Consider the following 18,530-nt stretch of genomic DNA (forward strand, 5'->3'; position numbering starts at 1 on the left):
CACATTGCCTCTAGGACAGAATTGCATTTTTCTGGAATTAACTAAGGTGACTTGCCTTGTAGGACTATAAAAACTTAAGCGAGAAGAAACCTCCAGGATCTGTTCTGGTGTCCTCATTTGAGAAGATGAGGACACAGGCTGCAGAGGGGTGGCCTTGGGCTGCCCCAGGTTCCGTGCTGCTGTGGTTGGAGAGCTGGGGGGCAGACCAGTGTTAGGGCTCCGTCCCTGCCTGGTCGCACAGCTCAGGGACCCCGTGTGTTTCAGTTGTTGACCAAGTCTGGCTGCAGAAGAGGTCCTGGGCTTCTCTGAGTTCCATTGTTCTCGCCTCAGCTGTAGTGTTTCTTGCCATGTTGTCCATTACCCATGGCCAGTGGCATCTGGAAGTCCTGCTACACGGTCAGGAGCTTCATGGGAGAGGCCACGTTCACGTGATTTTTGTGGTATGCTGCTATGGTCATTTTGTTTGATTAACAGTCTCTAACTGTGCCTAACTTGGAAATTAAACTGTGTCAGAGGTGTGTACGTATAGGAACAGACATGGCATAGAGAGTTGGGCACTCTCCGGGGATTCAGATATCCACTGGGGTCTGCAAGTGTCCCCTGCAGAGAAGGAAGGAGAGGTGTGATCGTCCTGCCAAGGTGGTCAGGTTGTCCTCGGGTTTAGCCCCCACCCCGCAGGGGTGAGAGCAGCCTGCTGGGAGACTCTGCTGTGAGGCCTGCTGGTCACTGCGTGTTGAGGGATGGCCCGAGGCTGCTTCTCTAGCTCTGTGTCACTTATCTGGGAGATCTGGGAGCTGTGATTTCCGTGAAGGGAGAGCGTGTCTTAATTCCCCTTGCCTCCTTTCTGAGTGGATCTCGTTTCACATTTCTCCTGCAGTCAGATTTCCCCAGCAAGGTCATTCTCATCGGCAAGGTGTCCCCGCCTTCCCTAACAGACTGGACAGTCCTTTACTTTTATTTTTTTCCTGTTTTTTATTTTTCTTAGTTTTATTTCTGTTTTTTTGTGTTTTGGTGAATGAGGGGGGTCCCTTGACCTTCAGAACCTCATGCGACCCCTCCCTCCCCTCCTCTTTCCTCTCCCCTGTTGCCCCTTTCGATTTCCAGATGTGACAAGCTGGAGGGAGGGCGGTGGGCGAAACATAATTTCTGCCACGTCTCTGGGCGCCTCCCCAACTGAGCTGGGCAGCAGGAACTCGAGTGCGGGAGATGGAGCCCCCTCCTCGGCATGTACCAGCGATTCTAAGGACCCCTCTCTCCGCCCGGCTCAGCCTGTCCGCAAAGGGGCTTCACAGTTCATGGGAAATGTATACCACCCACCTACATACCATGACATGCTTCCTGCTTTTGTAAGTCTTCAGAGTGTGCATCTTTTCCCATGAGGTTGGATTGTTCACTGCCAGCAGAACCTAGTTCCAGTGGTTGAATGTCCACCGCGGGCTCTCCCTCCCAAGTTCACTCTTGGCCCTGAGAGCCCTACTTTGGAGGTTTCCAGTAGTTTTGCATTTTCTCCCCCCCTCCCCCTTTCCAATCTTAAGAGTCTCTGGCTTCTTCCCCTGGTGATGTGGATATTACTTTAGCCTTGGTTCTTTAGGAAAATGAGAGGCAGGTAGTCCCTGACGTAAGCCCCAAATTGACATCCTGACAGAAGGAAAGAAATTGGGGGATTTGGTGGTAGGGTTCATCAGGAAGCCCCAAGACTTTCCTGTTTCTTTTTCCCATTTTCCACTTTCTGAGACAAACTCTGATTTAGACGGAACTTGGGGTCTGGGCCAGTACCAGGAAATCCTGTTCATTGGTGTTATGTTTCAGATGTGTTCGCCACAGTCATCCGAGAACCAGGGTACAGTGGAACGAGGCTCTTTCCCCCTTCCTCAGCTCCGCCTGGAACCCCGTGTTCCTTTTAGACAGTTCCAGATGAATGACCAAGATGGGTAAGGTTATTGTGTCACCGTGGCCTGTGGAGGGCTGACTCCTGGTGGTGATGCTGGTCAGACGATGGGCTGATGCATGAAAAGACTTCGTCTTCTGGGGACCACAGGGGACTCAAAAGCCATCCGGACACCCAGAGCGTGTCGGGTGGCTGGGATTTGCGGGTGGGTGAGAGATTGGATTATGTTTCCACACTCCTGGCAGGGTAGAGCTTTTGGCGTGTGTGTGTTGCTGCTAACCTAGGCATTAGCAGTGAGCCAGGATTACAGGATGCCGTGGGACTCCTCTCTGGGGTGTGTTTGTTCTTTATATCTCTTTTCAAAGGAAATGCTAGAAATAGTACGTCAAATAAGAACCATTGTGGTGTAGAACTGACTTTTGGAAAAGTGTTTGATTTTGCTTCTCTGAGCGTGAGTCCATCATCACCACTTCTCTTTCTCTTCAGAAAAGACAACAGACTGGGGGTGACTCGCCCGATCCGTCCCCTTCGGCAGCTGGTGGAGCGGGCGCCTCGGCCCACCATCATCAATGCTGAGAACCTGAAGGGCCTCGATGACTTGGACACTGACGCTGACGACGGCTGGGCAGGTGGGCATCGCCGGAGGGCAGCGTGGAAGCCTGAGTGCCTGCCGGGCGCAAGCCCTGGGGCATGACGCTGTGTTTTCATGAGGCACAGCAGGCAGGAAGACGGTAGATCCTCATGTGCGTTCAGACTGGTGGGGCCTTTGACGTGAGCTGTGCCTTGCTTTGGTCTTAGAGCAGTGGCAGACTTTGGCATCCTTACTTCATCTGTTCCAGCTCTCTGTCTGTCCCCCAACCTGCTTATTTTTTTTATGCAGTAATTTTAGTTTTCAGATAAATTCCAACTCCATTGAAAGGCACACTGTTTTATGGGGCTGGCACTGTGACATCGACAGCCTCTGCCTGCAGCACCAGCATCCCGTATGGGCACCGGTTCGGGTCCCAGCTGCTCCACTTCCCGTAAAGTCCCCTGGTAATGGCCTGGGAAAGCAGCGGAAGACGGCTCAAATACTCAAGTGGGAGACCTGGGTGAAGCTCCTGGGGAGTGAGCCTGCAGGTGGAAGTTTTCACTTTATTTCTGTCTCTCCCTCCCTCTCTCTGGAACTCTTTCAAATAAATAAATAAATCTTTTAATACATTTATTTTCTTTGACACACAGAGTTAGAGAGGGGAAGAGCCAGAGAGAGATGGTTCTGCATCACTCCCCAGATGGCTGCAACAGCTAGGGCTGGGCCAGGAGCCCAGAGCTTCCTCCGGGTCTCCCACCTGGGTGGGCCCTGTGCTGCTGCTTTCCCACGTGCAGTGTTAGCAGGGAGCTGGATGGGAAGTGGAGCAGCCAGGACTTGAACCAGTGCTTGAAAGGAATGTCAGTGTTGCAGGTGACAGCTTAACCCACTGTGCCACAGTGACGGTCCCAAGCACCCATCTTACTTGTATAATTGTGACAAGTGGGTACCCTTTGTAACAACACCCACGTCAAAGAGCATTTCCCTTGCCACACCAGAGTCCTCTCGGCCTCTTGCCGTCGGTGTTCTTCCTCCGCTCTGTCCAGGCGTCTGCCTCTCTTGCCGTCGGTGTTCTTCCTCCGCTCTGTCCAGGCGTCTGCCTCTCTTGCCGTCGGTCTTCTTCCTCCGCTCTGTCCAGGCGTCTGCCTCTCTTGCCGTCGGTCGTCTTCCTCCGCTCTGTCCAGGCGTCTGCTTCTCCTGATTACTTTTGCCACAGAGCTTCCAGTGAACTGACACCATGCACTTTCCACAGTTAGAATTTTTGAAAACTTTCGTTGTTGTTGTGATCTGAAAGGCAGAGACCTTCCCTCTGGATCTCCCATGTGGATAGCGGGGCCCCAAGTGCTTGGGCTGTTTTCCTGGGGTGCACATTAGCAGGAAACAGGCTGGGAAACGGGTGCTGGTGTCTGGTCCACACACTCCTACATGGATGTGGGCATCCCAAGCACGTCTCAACTTTGGACTGCACCAAACTCCCACACTTGTCGACGCGTTTGGTATTCGTCAGTGGTGTGTGTCTGTGTGTGTGTTGGTGATTGCTTAGCTGCTAAGATAATTCCATTGTGCCCATATCCTGCAGTTGGCTTATGCATTCAAAAATCCATTATGAGTAACACTTTCGCTTCTCTTGGGTAGATAGCTGGGAATAAAATATTTGGGTCCCAGGGGAGGTCTGTGATTACACTCAGAACTGTTCTGTCTGCAGAGATGGCTGTCCCGTCTGACCTCACCAGCAGCGTGTGTGGATCTGGTTGCTTGGCATCGCCCGAGTTTCCCACTTGTCTAACCGTAGCTGTTCTGGTGGGTCTGGTGGTGTCCGGTGCTGCTCTCGGGCTGCATTTTCCTAGTGACTGGTGTGGTGTTCCCTGTCCTCTCTGTTTCTTTTCCAGTCTGTAGGAAGCAAGTCCTTTAAAATTTGTTTTAAAGATTTATTTATTTGAATGGCAGAGTTACAGAGAGTGAGAGTGGGACAGAGAGAGACAGAGAGAGATTGATCTTCCATCATCTGCTTCACTCCCCAAATGGCTGCAATGACTAGAGCTGGACCAGTTGGGAGCTGAGAGCTTCTCCAGGTCTCCCATGTGGATGCAGAGGCCCAAACACTTGGGCCGTCTTCCTCTGCTTTCCCAGGTGCATTAGCAGGGAGCTGGATCTGAAGTGGAGCAGCCAGGACTTGAACCGGGGCCCATGCGGCGGCCCCGTCCTTTGTAACTTTAAGGTTTCACGAAGATGTTTTCCCATCGAATTCCTTGCGTGTTTTTTTTTTTCTTGGACAGGCAGAGTGGACAGTGAGAGACAGACAGAGAGAAAGGTCTTCCTTTTCTGTTGGTTCACCCCCTAATGGCCGCTGCAGCCAGCACGCTATGGCCGGCGCACCGTGCTGATCTGAAGCCAGGAGCCAGGTGCTTCCTCCTGGTCTCCCATGCGGGTGTAGGGCCCAAGTACTTGGACCATCCTCCACTGCACTCCTGGGCCACAGTAGAGAGCTGGCCTGGAAGAGGAGCGACCGGGACAGAATCCGACGCCCCGACCAGGACTAGAACCTGGTGTGCCGGTGCCGCAGGCGGAGGATTAGCCTAGTGAGCCGCGGCACTGGCCCTTAAAAAGATTTTATTTACTTATTTGAAAGGCACAGTTATAGAGAGAGGGAGAGACAGATTATCCACCTGCTGGTTCACTCCCCAGGTGGCTGCCGTGGCCGCAGCTGGGCCAGTCTGAAGCCAGGACCTGGGCCATCCTCCTCTGCTTTCCCAGACATAGCAGCAGGGAGCTGGATCAGAACTGGACCAGCCAGACTTGAACCTCTGCCCGTATGGGATGCCGGCGTCACAGGCAGCACCTTTACCTGCTACACCACAGTGCCAGCCCTGTGCATTCCTTTTTTTTTTTTTTTTTGAACCCTGTGGTGGTGGTGGTGTTTTAAAGATTTATTTATTTATTTGAAAGGCAGGCTTACACAGAGAGAGAGATCTTCAATCCACTGGTTCACTCCCCATCTTCTGCTGCTTTCCCAGGCCATAGCAGAGAGCTGGATTGGAAGAGGAGCAGCCAGGATTTGAACCGGCGCCCATATAGGATGCTGGCGCTTCAGGCCAGGGCGTTAGCCTGCTGCCCCACAGCCCCGGCCCCTGGAGAATTTTTAAGTGTGGGGCACATTTGGCCTAGCAGAAGATGTCACCTGGGATGTGTGTGTTCCGTGCTTTAGTACTTGGGGTCCTAGTCCTGGCTGTGCTGTGCTCTCCATTCCCGCTTCCTGCTCATGCTGGCTGTCGGGCAGCAGACGATGGGAGATGCGAGTGAGTCCCTGGCTTCAGGCTCAGCACTGGCGACTGTGGCGTTCGGGGGAACCAGCAAGTCGTCGGGAGCTGTAGGGACAGGGTGTGTCTGGTTCTTTGTCATTTTGTCTCTTCCTTTGTCTCTCTGCTTCTCAAATTAAAAAAAAAAAAAAAAGTATTTTGTCCTGTATTAATACAATGTCTCTGACTTTGTTAATTGTTTTCATGGTTTGTTTTTCTGTTAATCTTCCTATCAACTCATTTGTGTTAGTATTCCAAAGGACTTTATAGCAGGCAGCATATGGCTTCAACGTGGTTTTTCATCTGTTCTAACTCCACCTTTCAATTGACTTACATCTTTTTTTTTTTTTTTAAAGATTTGTTTTATTTATTTGAAAGAGTTACAGAGAGGTAGATACAGAAAGAGAGGTCTTCATCCGCTGGTTCACTCCGCAAATGGCCGCAATGGTTGGAGCTGTGCTGATCTGAAGCCAGGAGCTTCTTCTGGGTCTCCCACGTGGGAGCAGGGGTCCAGGGACGCGGGCCACCTCCCACTGCTTTCCCAGAGAGCTGCATCAGAAGAGGAGCAGCCGGGACTCGAACCGGCGCCCATATGGGATGCTGGCGCTTCAGGCCAGGGCGTTAACCCGCTGCGCCAGAGCACTGGTCCCTGACTTACATCTTTGTTAATATTTTTTTAAAGGAGATTTCATGTAACATTTACATATAACATGAAATTCAGCCTCTTCAAGTTCGCCGATTTTCAGTATATTCACAAGAGTGTATAGCCACCAACACTTCCCAACCCCAGATCATTCCCATTACCCCAAAAAGAGCCAGTATCTGGTGGCAGACACTGCCAGCTCGCGCGCGCTCGCTCTCTCTCTCTCTCTTTTTAAGATTTAATTTATTTATTTGAGAGCTGGAGGTACAGACAGTGAGAGAGAGGGACAGAGAGAAAGGTCTTCCTTCCGTTGGTTCACTTTGCAAATGGCCGCAATGGCCAGAGAGCTGAGCCGATCCAAAGCCAGGAGCCAGGAGCTTCCTCCTGGTCTCCCACGCTGGTGCAGGGGCCCAAGGACTTGGGCCATCTTCCACTGCTTTCCCAGGCCACAGCAGAGAGCTGGATTGGAAGTGGAGCAGCTGGGACTAGAACCGGCGCCCATACGGGATGCTGACACCACAGGCGGAGGATGAACCTACTGTGCCATAGCGCTGGTCCCCCAGTTCTCTTTCTTCCCAGCCCTCTGATGACTATTTTCTGTCTCTGTATTTGCATATTCTGGGCATTTCTTATGAATGGAATCACACAGTATGTGAATACATATGAATCCGTGTCTGGCTGCGTGCTCTCCGGTGCCTCGTGCAGTAGCCCGTGTCCACATTCACTCTGTGTTGTGGCTGCGTAATACCGCGTGGTGTGGGTCTGTCGCGTTTTGTTTGCCTGCTGAGCGGTAATGGATACTTTCTGCCACCCATACCACTCAGCGTTGGGGGACGCTCAGGGCAGAACCAGCAGCTCGCGGTCTCCCTGTTGGTTTCCGCATTGTAAGGGTGGCCTCTTGTTGGTTCCCCGAGCCTGCTTTGCTCACTCTCCTGTGCCTGGACGTACACGTCAGAGGGAAATCGAGTATCATGGGAGGGTTAGTGTGACAGTGCTGCTTCGCTCTCAGCTGCAGGGCCTGTGGGGCAGATGCAGCTGGGTGTGACCAGCTCTCAGTGGGTGTGGGGTGCTCCTGCTGAAGCCGGCGCTCTCTCGGGGTGCCCTGCGCACCACTGACATTCTCGTTTTTTTCTCCTTGTTCCTGGATCCTCCTGCTGTCGCAGGCCTTCATGAAGAAGTGGACTACTCTGAGAAACTCAAGTTCAGTGATGATGAAGAGGAGGAGGAGGTTGTGAAGGATGGCAGGCCGAAATGGTGAGACTCCCTCTCCTGCTGGCACCATCTCCCGGTCACTGAAGGTAGCAGCACATCCACGTTTCCCGGTGCTGGTCTCCCAGGAGCGTGCCCGAGTCCCATGGGTCCCATGGCAGCCTTGCAGGGGCAGCCACTGTTTCTGTCTTGCAGATAAGGAGGGAGAGCAGTTGAGGCCAGCTGTTGGGCAAGTGGAGCCATGCTTTGTGTTAGGAAGCTTCCTCACCACCGTGCCGTCCCCAAGGGTGTTACTCAGGCCACTGCTTGCCTGGCCCATTTGTGGATGCCAGGCCACAGGCTTTTGTGGCCAAGCAAGTCTGGAAAACCGCCCTGGCTTCAGCTTCTTTCTTTGCCTGGGGATTGCTCAGCACCCTGAGGTGTTGCAGTGGATTAGGGGGTGAGGAGCAGGCAGCAGGGCGTCTGCCAGGTTTCTCAGACTTCTTTAACCACGGTGAGCTTCTCTTTTTTGGATCATTTCTTTGGACAAGATTACTCGGGTTCTGCTCCCTCTAGTTTTTACCACAATGTTGTTGCATTGGCTCCCATTTAAAAAGCATTCATAGGGTTGCTGTAATTCGCGTCCTTGGAGGACCGGCAGTGTGCCTGCTCCCCTTGGTGTCCTGAGTGGAACTGCCAGCTTCCTTTGCGCTCTGCTCTCTGCGTTTCCTTTGTGCCTCGTGGTGTGTGTGGTTTAGTGTCGCTGTACTACACACACTTTTCCTTCTGTTTTCTCGTCACTGAGTGTTCACACAGGTCTGCAAGGCTTTGTCCTTCCTATTCCATCCTTCACGTCAAAGCTCCTGAAGCCCGGGAGCTGTTGTGGTCAGCACCTGCCACGCTTTCTCTGATGATACAGAAGAGTGAGTGAGAGGATTCTGTAATCATCTCCAAGCTGTTTGGTCTCAGCCAACACTTGGAATGCAGTTGGGGCATATTTCTGTGCTCCTTTCCGGCACAGTAAGCTTGGCAGGAGACCTGATTGAGAGTTTAAATTCAAGGCAAAGATCAGGTATAATGAACATGCTTGAGCACTGGTACACTGTGAAAGAGAAAAATCTTTTATCTGCTTATTCAAAACCCCCAAATGCCCACAAAAGCCAGGACTGGGCCAGCCTAAAGCCCAGAAGCCAGCATTCCATCTGGGTCTCCCCCTGGAGTGGCAGGAACCCACGCACTGGGGTCATCACTTGCTGCCTCGCAGGGTGCGCGTTAGCAGGAAGGTGGCTGGAACTCAGACCAGGTCCTCTGGTGCAGTGCGGCAGCTTAACTGCTATGCCGCTGCCTGCCGAGGTGTGGGCTTTAGACCCAGCTTCGCCGCGGGCTCTGAGCAAGACGGCCAAAATTCAGAGCACCCAGGCTGCGTCCGCGGGAATCTTGCTCGTTTTTCAGTGTCCTCTGAACGGGTTGCAGCCATCCGCCATGCAGACTCACACCGGAAGCTCCCAACCACCTCTGCTGTGTTCATTTCCTTATGTGCGCTCGGCCCCTCTCCTCCCCGCGACCCTCTGACCCCATCCCCGCTTGGTCGTTGTCTCTGTGCCTCTTCTGAACCGCCGGAGCTTATCCGGTTTGTCTCCTTTTTCACCCTGCTCTCTGGCCCATCCTGCATACTGCACCGTAGGTGTCTCTCACGAACACAGGCGTTCTCTCATGGGTCAGACTTGAGTGGTCTCCACTTCTCAGAGTCCGGGTGGAAGTCACTTTCCGTCTCGAACTCTCCCTCTGCACGTGTGCATGTGCGTGGTGTACACAGGCCACACAGGAGCCCGCCCTGTCCCCACCCGTCTCTGCTCTTACACTCGTTGACTGCGCACATCTGGGTCTGGCAGAGTGTTAGTTAAGCACTTGATTTATCCAAAGCACAAAGCAGCTAGAGTATAAGAAGGGCGTTCGTCTGGGCGTCCTGGCTCCAGTGTTAGGTCCTCCCCGTGAGATTGGCTCCCCCTCGCCTCTGAGATTCAGTTACCAGCTCTTAAAAATGGGGTAGTGAGGACCGTTTAGTGGTCAGTGGAATGACGACTGTGCTGCGTGCCACCTAGAGATTGGTGTGTAAGAGTGATTTGATGAGTGCTTGTGATGGATTTTGAGGTTCACACGTGAAGGTCTCTGGCACATGGACAGCCGACTCGGCAACTCCCGGTGAGGCCATACTTGCTGGGAGTGAGTGGGGAGAGTTGACGCTGAACGTGGTGCATCCTAGGAACAGCTGGGACCCTAGGAGACAGCGGCAGTTGTCAGTGAGCTCTGCGGACAGTGCTGATGCCAAGCGCACCCAAGAAGAAGGGAAGGACTGGGGCGAAGCAGCGCTCGCGGCCCGAGTCGTCCGGAAGCTGCCAGAACCACAGCCGCCTTCCAGAAAGCTCCACGGCTGGGCCGCAGGCCCAGACTACCAGGTACTGTGGGCCCGGCGGCTCTGTGCGCGGCTGATGCGCTGAGACGGCACACACCCCCTTCAGACTCCTGTGGACCGGAATTCCCAGAATTCCCTGCTTGACTGTCCCATGCATTCAGTACGTTCATGGCTGAGTTTGGAAAGTCCTGGGTGGGTGTTTTAATTACCAATTTAAAAAAAATCTGGCATTGACCTTATAGTTACACAAATGTTGGAAGTGTCATACAAAGAATCTCTTTCTGAGCCAAATAAAAAGACCCAATCCTGTTGCTACAAGGCACTTTGATGTCTGTTTCCTGCCCAGACAATGGCAGTCCTCTAGGCAATCACAACCAAACCGGGAAGTGGCGTTTCTGATCCTCAGACGCTAGCCAGCTTCTGCAGGTCGTCCCGTGGACGTCCCTCACGCATTTCCTGTGTCTGCCCAGGCTCCCCGGTCCTCTTCCTCAGCGCACTTCCTCAGCCTTGCCTTAGCTCTCATGACTTCGATGCTTTTGAAGGTTACAGCAAGTAGAACGGCCCCAAACTGGGTTTGTCCAGTGCTTCCTCGTTAGGTCCAAGGTTTGATCATTGGCGGGAATCTCTCGGGTGGTAGCTGGCCCTCCTTGCTGTATCCCCCACGTCTGGAACTCTGCTGTTCACCTCAGACAATGCGTGCTTTGATCAATGTAGAGTTACCCTGTGCCCATTCGTAATGGATGGGAATTGAGTGGGGAGAAACACTGAGACATTGGGAATGCCACTGTGCACCAGCGTTCAGTGTGTTTGTTTCCTGTCTCAGTGGCTTACAGTCTGTTACTCAGATCGTCTGTCCTTTGGGAGCTTCTTCCCGCTGGCATAGGTGTCCTTTTTACTGATCTGCGTTTTTTTTTTGTTGTTTTGTTGTTTTTTTGTTTTTTTTTGAGCACTTCCTCGCTGCCTTTTCCAAACATGTCTTTTTTTTTTTTTTTTTTTTTTTTAATTTACTTAAAACAGAGTTAGGGAGATCTTCCATCCATGGGTTCAGTCCACATGGCCACAGTGGCTGTGGCTGGGCCAGGCCGAAGCCAGGAGCCTGGACCTCCATCCAGATTTCCCTTTGGAAAGATGGCACTTGGGTGATCTTTTGCTGAAACGGCACTCACAGGGGATGCCCGCACTGTGGGTAGCGCCCTGCCCGCTACACCACAGCACCGGCCCCCTTGTGTTTCTTGAATCTTTAGACCTCGTTGGCATTTCAGTGGCTGGGGATCAGGTACACTGGTCCATTGGGTGTTGTCAAGGCTTCACAGCAACACTCTGAGAGAAGCTCAAGATGCCCAAAGTGTAGATTAGGGGCTTTTTTTTTTTAGCTATTTTAAGATTTATTTATTGGCCGGCGCCACGGCTCACTAGGCTAATCCTCTGCCTTGCGGCGCTGGCACACCAGGTTCTAGTCCCGGTTGGGGCGCCAGATTCTGTCCCAGTTGCCCCTCTTCCAGGCCAGCTCTCTGCTGTGGCCAGGGAGTGCAGTGGAGGATGGCCCAGGTGCTTGGGCCCTGCACCCCATGGGAGACCAGGAGAAGTACCTGGCTCCTGCCATCAGATCAGCGCAGTGCTGATCAGCACAGTGTTGGAGGGTGAACCAACGGCAAAGAAAGACCTTTCTCTCTCTCTCTCTCTCTCACTGTCCACTCTGCCTGTCAAAAAAGAAAAAAAAAAGATTTATTGATTTATTTGAAAGAGTTACAGGGATAGAGGGAGAGACAGCTCTTCCACCTGCTGGTTTGCTCCCCTGGGGCCATAATGGTCAGGGTGAGCCAGGCTGAAACCCGTAGCCAGGAGCTTTGTCCAGGTCTCCCATGGGGGTGCAGGGTCCCAAGCACTGGGGCCATTAACAGGGAGCTGGATTGGAAGTGCGGTAGCTGGGGAATCGAACAGGTACCCATTTGGGATGTAGGCGATGGCTTTACGTGCTACACGGTGATGCCAGTCCCCAAAATAGGGATTGTAAGGTTTTATTTAGGGGGCCGGTATCCCATGTGGGCATCTGTTCGAGTCCTGGCTACTCCAGTCCCATCCAGCTCCCTGCTGATGTGCTCCAGTCCCATCCAGCTCCCTGCTCATGTGCCTGAGAAAGCAGCAGAAGATGGCTGAAGTGCCGGGGCCTCTGCACCCATGTGGGAGACCCAGAGGAAGCTCTTGTCATTGCAGCCATCTGGGGAGGGAACCAGCAGATGGGAGACCTCTCTCTATTTCTGCTTCTCTCTGTGCAGCTTTGTCTTTCAAATAAATAAATACATCTTTTTTCAAAAATAGGTTTTTTATTTGAAAGGTGGTGAGACAGATAGATATTCCATGTTATTTGAAAGGTGGTGAGACAGATAGATATTCCATTTTATTTGAAAGGTGGTGAGACAGATAGATATTCCACTGTTGTTGACTCCCCAGATGCCTGTGACACCCAGGGCTGGGCCAGGCCACACCCAGCAGCCAAGAAGTGGCAGGTTTCCCACATATTTGGGCCGTAGTCTGCCTCCTGCCACGTTCATTAACAGGAGGCTGTATCGGAACCAGAGTCGGGTTCCATCCCAGGGACTCCATCCGATAAGTGCCCTACGCGGTGGCTTGCCCCAGTGTCCCATAATGCCTGCTGCTTAGCGTTTCTGTGCGTTTGCTCTGAAGCTGCACTTGTGTGTCTTACGGTGGATTTCATTTTCCTGGGATTCTTCATTCCCAAGGGTTTATGTGTTGTCATGGGAGGAGGAGTGAGATGGTTTGCTTTGTCACCCACTGGGGCCCTGATCTCTCTCTCTCTTTTTCTTTTTTAAGATCTATTTATTTGAAAAGCAGAGTTAAAGAGAGAGGGAGAGATAGAGAGATCTTCCATCTGCTGATTTCATTTTCCAAATGGCTGCAACAGCCAGGGCTGGGCCGGACCAAAGCCGGGAACCAGGAGCTTCTTCTGGATCTCTCACGTGGGAGTAGGGGCCCCAGCACTCGGGCTCTCTTTCCCAGGCGCACTAGCAGGGACGTGGATTGTAAGTGGAGTAGTCAGGACTCCATCCCGAGTCCATATAGGATGCTGGCGCTGCAGACCGTGGCTTCATTGCCCGCCCCAGTGCCCTGATCTCTTGTGTCAGATAGTGGTGAGGGGCATCCACTTACTGTTCCTGCTTGTCAGGCACAGCGCCGAGAGCTTTGCACGTATGATTTCTTTTCACCTTCATAGTCCCAAGGACTTCTTTGTTAGCTGCATTTTAAAGATGCAGTGTAGAAAATCGGTATCTGCCAAACCTCTTTCCGAGTATAGTGAGGACAGATCAGGATTAAAACCCAGTTCAGAGGCCGGTGCTGTGGCATAGCAGACTTAGCCTCTGCCTGCGATGCTGGCATCTCATATGGGCACTGGTTCAAGTCACGGCTGCTCCTCTTACGATCCAACTCCTGCTTATGGCCTGAGAAAACAACTGAAGATGGCACAGCTGTTTGGGCTGTTGCACCCATATTGGGAGACCTAGAAAAAGCTTCTGGCTTCGGCCTGACCCAGCCCTGGCTGTTGGCAGCCGTTTGGGGAGTGAACAGCGAATGGAAGCTCTCTCTCTCTTTTTCCATTTCTCTCTGTAACTCTGCCTTTCAAATAAATTAAAATATCTTAAAAAAAAAAAAAAAAAAAAGTCTGCCTGCCGCCTGATTGTGCTGTCTCGTGGAGGCTCTGCGGGGTCTTGGGCAGAAGAGTGAATCCCAGAGGGAGTGGCCCTGGCTCCTGGATTTGTGATCCACCCATTCATCAGAGACTTGGTTCTCTCGGCAGAAGTCCTCCATGGGCAGTGTGTTCCGGCAACAGTCTGCTGAGGACAAGGAGGACAAGCCACCCCCACGGCAGAAGTTCGTCCAGTCAGAGATGTCTGAGGCTGTGGAACGAGCCCGAAAGCGCCGGGAGGAGGAGGAGCGCCGCGCCCGGGAGGAGCGGCTGGCCGCCTGTGCGGCCAAACTCAAACAGCTGGACCAGAAGTGTAAGCAGGCCCAGAAGCAGGTGGAGAAGGAAGTTCCCCGATCTCCGGGCGCTGAGAAGGTGTCCCCACAGGAGAACGGCCCTGCCGGCCGCAAAGGTGAGTGGGCCCTCCTGTCGCCGTCTGGGGTCCCTGCACTGTGGTCACTGTTCCTGCGGCTCACAAGCAGGTGACATTTGGAGCCATCGGTCACTAAGGGTTCAGACCTGGGTCCGGTGCCTGAGCTGTGACCCTGCTCCAGCTTCCTTGGCTGGCTGTGCTGCGGGTCTTACCTCTCTGGATCCTGTTTCTTGGTCAGTGAGGTGGGATGAATAGTAGGTGTCTGCAAGAAGTCTGTGGAAGATGGAATGAAAAGTATTTGCTGCAAAAATTTTTGAAATCTGTGCGTATGAGGATCTTCAAGAAACTTATGAAAATGCATATGTGAAAAACTGCATGAACTTAAGAAATCTTTTCACTAAAATTAATCTTTTGCTTCTATTTTCCAACAACATACATGAAGCATGTTACAGTTTCTGGCAGACAGATAGCAGCAGGCTGATTTTATCGTCACCACTGTGCCGTTACGACAGTTGCTAAGCAGAGATGCAAATGCCAGCACGACCTTTGACGTGGAATGAAGCCCTTCTGCCTGTTAGAGTGTGTGGTTCTGAAACGGACACAGCAGGCGGCTGTGAGAGACACTTAGCAGTGCTAGGCAAAGGAGATTTCCAAAGACCTGTGGGGCAGGCGTGGCTTGGATTGCACTCACAGAGGAGAAAGCAGGCATGCAGAGACTAAGTGGGCCAGATCACGTGGTCCTGGAGCTGTCGCGTTTGTGCGTGGAGTAGTGGATACATGGCCTGCCAGTGAGTTCAGGGCTACTCTGGTTCACCAGAGTCCCTTTAGATAAAACTTCTTCCCAGCTCTGCCACTGACTGACCCGAGCAGTTCACCTGACCTCCCAACCCTTACTTTTCTCATCTCTACAGTGACAGTGGGTGATGCCTCTTCAGAGTTTGATGGGAAACCAGTGAACTGGTGCCCGGGTCACGCTGAGCACAGCGCTGGGTTCAGTGGACGCACCAGTCTGCCATTGAGGACACGGCCACCTGCTGCTCAGCGTTGGCTGGGCTGAGCGTGGGAGCTCCCTACAGCACGTTTCTCTGCTTGCTTGTTCTCTAGGCTCCCCAGAATTCCCTGTGCAGGAGGCGCCCCCCGCGTTCTCAGAGGAGGCACCCACAGCCTCCCCGGCGGTGGCTCAGAGCAGCAGCAGCAGCAGCAGCAGCAGCGAAGAGGAGGCCAGGGAGGCTGGGTCCCCTGCACCGGAGTTCAGCAAGTACCAGAAGACCCTTCCTCCCCGCTTCCAGCGCCAGCAGCAGCAGACGCAGCAGGTAGGCGGCCGAGACACTTAGAGCGTTGTCACAGACGGACCTGGCTCCTGAGCTCATGTTCTCTCTCCAGCTCAAAGACGAAACCAGGGGCAGCTGTTGTGGCGTAGCCGGTTAAACTGCTGCTTTGGACGTCAGCATCTTGTCACGGTTCAAAATCCTGGCTCCTCTGCGTCTCATCCAGCTTCCTGCCAGTGCGTCCTGGCAGGCAGCAGATGACGGCTCAGATTCCTGGGTCCCTGCCACCTCTGTGTTGCAGGCACCTGGGAGTGAACCTGTGGATGGAACACCACTCTTGTCTCTCTCTCTCGGTGTCTCTTATTCTGCCTTTCAAGTAGATGAAAGCAAACATTAACAAACAAAACCTAAAAGTCACCAAAAGGGAAGTCTGGCGTTGTTCTCAAAATGTGGTTCCTTTGGAAGATCAGCCCCGGCCGTTATTTATTTCGGCAAGTAACAGAGACCCTGGGAACGGACAGAGCTCTTCGGTGTGTTGGTCTACCCAGGAAGATAATGGTGTATGCCCTGAGCTCTGTTAGTTTAGCTGGAAAAGTAGTTGTTTGTTCAGAGCAGGATTAAGAGGAGCCGTGAGAAAGAGGCATGTCAGCTTTGGGTTCGGACACAGCTGTGCGGGCTTTGTGTCAGCAGCTCATGCTGGTGACGTAACTAGCCGTGCATGGGTCTAGAGCGTCAGGTGTGTGCCGTGCGTGGGCCTGGAGCGTCAGGCGTGTGCTGTGCGTGGGCCTGGAGCGTCAGGCGTGTGCTGTGCGTGGGCCTAGAGCGTCAGGCATGTGCCGTGCATGGGCCTGGAGCGTCAGGCGTGTGCTGCTGCAGCTGTGGATCTGCCCTTGGTGAAGAGGGCTTTGTGCAGTGCCACGTGAAAGTTGGTTCCTCTGCCCCCCCATCGTTGGTGTTTTGCGTTTGTGCCCTGCAGAAGGGGTGACAGGCTGCAGATCCCGCCCAGCTGGCGGCCCTCAGTGGCGTTTGCTCACCTTGGAGTAGCAGGAGCCTCGCGCCTGGCTGGCCCTGCAGCTAGCAGTGTGGTAGATTGCTACTATCAGTAATTGAAAATGTTCTGCAGTGTGTGTGTCCTGGAGAAACAGGGAAGGTTTAAGCCTTTTCCAGCTGTCTTGTTTACTCTCCTCCAAACCCTCCCCTCCCCTCCCCTGGGCTCCTAGGGGGTGTTGAGGGGCTGCCCTCCTTCTGCAGCGCTGTACTGTGAGTGAGTACTGTGCAGTAACTTGCTGGCTCGGAGCAGGATTGTGGATGGGGAGATCTTTGAAGTTACCATGCCAAGTGCGGCAGTGACAGTTGCTCTAGGGAACTCTTCGTAGGGGTCGGGGAGGCAGTGATGAGGGAACCCTTCCTTGGGCATAAGAGGAAGTCAACAAACGCCATGGTGGCTCCTCTGGTTGAGTTCCCAGGGCCTGGAGCCTAGCCAGGAGGAGGTGCTGTTGGGTCGAAGCCAGCAGCCTCCTGTGTGGCCTGGGAGAGAGTAGCTCAGTGGTCTGACTGAGGAACTCCGAAACGGTGCTGTGAGTGTCCGCGAGGACGCCAGCCCAGGGCAGCCTCAGGCTGCCAGGCCTCTGCTGGCACAGTGGAAGCCCTCCTGGGCTGCGGCCTGGCTCAGCACTCACGTAGCTCCTGGGGTGGTGCAGGTCTGATCTTTGTGCCTGTCCATTTGTGTAGCAGACATGCTGCCTTGCAGCGGTGGTGTTGGGACAAGGCTACCACAGTGAACTGGACACGCACGGTCTCTTACAGTTAGTCAGGAGACCGGCAGCAGAAGGTAATAAACTGTTGGTGGACCCGGCCTCGTGAGGGGTTTATGAAGGCTGGCAGAGGGGCATTTTTTTAAGCTGGAAACTTTGGTTTAGGGATAGAGGGAAGAAGGGCATCACAGAGATTATGGTCTCCCCAAGCCTGATGTGGGCAGGCAGGGCTGTTGTGAGCAAAGGGCAGTTATGGGAGCTGAAACCAGAGTGGCAGCTCGGGCAGGCTTTGGGAGGACCCTGTGGGTCGCGTGTGGCTGCCCAGGTTCCAGGCTGGTGTTGTGGGTCGCGTGTGGCCGCCCAGGTTCCAGGCTGTTGTGGGTCGCGTGTGGCTGCCCAGGTTCCAGGCTGTTGTGGGTCGCGTGTGGCCGTCCAGGTTCCAGGCTGGTGTGGGTCGCGTGTGGCCGTCCAGGTTCCAGGCTGGTGTGGGTCGCGTGTGGCCGCCCAGGTTCCAGGCTGGTGTGGGTCGCGTGTGGCCGTCCAGGTTCCAGGCTGGTGTTGTGGGTCACGTGTGGCCTCCCAGGTTCCAGGCTGGTGTTGTGGGTCGTGTGTGGCCGCCCAGGTTCCAGGCTGGTGTTGTGGGTCGCATGTGGCCGCCCAGGTTCCAGGCTGGTGTGGGTCGCGTGTGGCCGCCCAGGTTCCAGGCTGGTGTGGGTCGCGTGTGGCCGCCCAGGTTCCAGGCTGTTGTGGGTCACGTGTGGCCGCCCAGGTTCCAGGCTGCTGGGTGGAGAGCAAGGACTTCTGAATCTGGGCCAGCGCCTGGCGTGGGTGTGTGAAAACGATTGCCCCCATTGAGGTGGTGGCTGTGGAGCAGGAGAGGCGGCCAGCGTGCCGACAGTCCCAGGAGAGTGCTTGGCTGAAAGGGAAACCTAGCCTGCTCGTGTAGCACAGGTCTGCTTGGGTGCTTGGGTGGTAATGGGGTGCTCTTCCGTCGAGCTGCGGGAGGGAGCCCAGCCCGATGGCGGGCTAGAACACAGTGGGGTCTCCCCTTGTAGCACTCGGGTGCTGTGCTCTGCCCCCGTCTAACCAGCTCGTTTTCTCCTGACCAGGAGCAGCTGTACAAGATGCAGCACTGGCAGCCTGTGTACCCCCCGCCTGCCCACCCGCAGCGCACCTTCTACCCGCACCACCCTCACATGCTGGGCTTCGATCCCAGGTGGATGATGGTGCCTTCCTACATGGACCCACGGATCCCACCCACTCGGACCCCCGTGGACTTCTACCCCTCAGCCTTACATCCTTCAGGTGAGCCTCGTGGGCTGCTGGGCCACACCTGCAGCGTCCGAGACAGTGTAGGTAGTGGTTAAGGGTGTACCCACCTGGAGTCCAGTCTGAGATAGTGTAGGTAGTGGTTAAGGGTGTACCCACCTGGAGTCCAG

At 54.0% G+C, this 18,530-nt stretch overlaps 1 protein-coding gene across 15 annotated transcripts in view; it reads left to right on the forward strand.

Annotated features, from left to right (window-relative positions):
* The window catches only part of PRRC2B (proline rich coiled-coil 2B), an 85,130-nt gene that overhangs the window by 39,853 nt on the left and 26,747 nt on the right, over positions 1-18,530 (forward strand). For 13 of the 15 annotated variants that reach the window (XM_051835385.2, XM_051835384.2, XM_051835386.2 and 10 more), the window contains 8 exons: positions 1,105-1,346; positions 1,810-1,931; positions 2,375-2,517; positions 7,559-7,649; positions 9,847-10,039; positions 13,811-14,108; positions 15,174-15,382; positions 18,201-18,396. In XM_051835385.2, coding sequence (XP_051691345.2) covers positions 1,105-1,346; positions 1,810-1,931; positions 2,375-2,517; positions 7,559-7,649; positions 9,847-10,039; positions 13,811-14,108; positions 15,174-15,382; positions 18,201-18,396 — 1,494 coding nt within the window. The remainder of the gene's footprint in view (positions 1-1,104; positions 1,347-1,809; positions 1,932-2,374; positions 2,518-7,558; positions 7,650-9,846; positions 10,040-13,810; positions 14,109-15,173; positions 15,383-18,200; positions 18,397-18,530) is intronic. The other 2 variants (XM_051835389.2, XM_017337934.3) reach the window with 2 other exon arrangements.

This window comes from Oryctolagus cuniculus, chromosome 1, assembly GCF_964237555.1.
Source record: "Oryctolagus cuniculus chromosome 1, mOryCun1.1, whole genome shotgun sequence".
NCBI lineage: Eukaryota > Metazoa > Chordata > Mammalia > Lagomorpha > Leporidae > Oryctolagus > Oryctolagus cuniculus.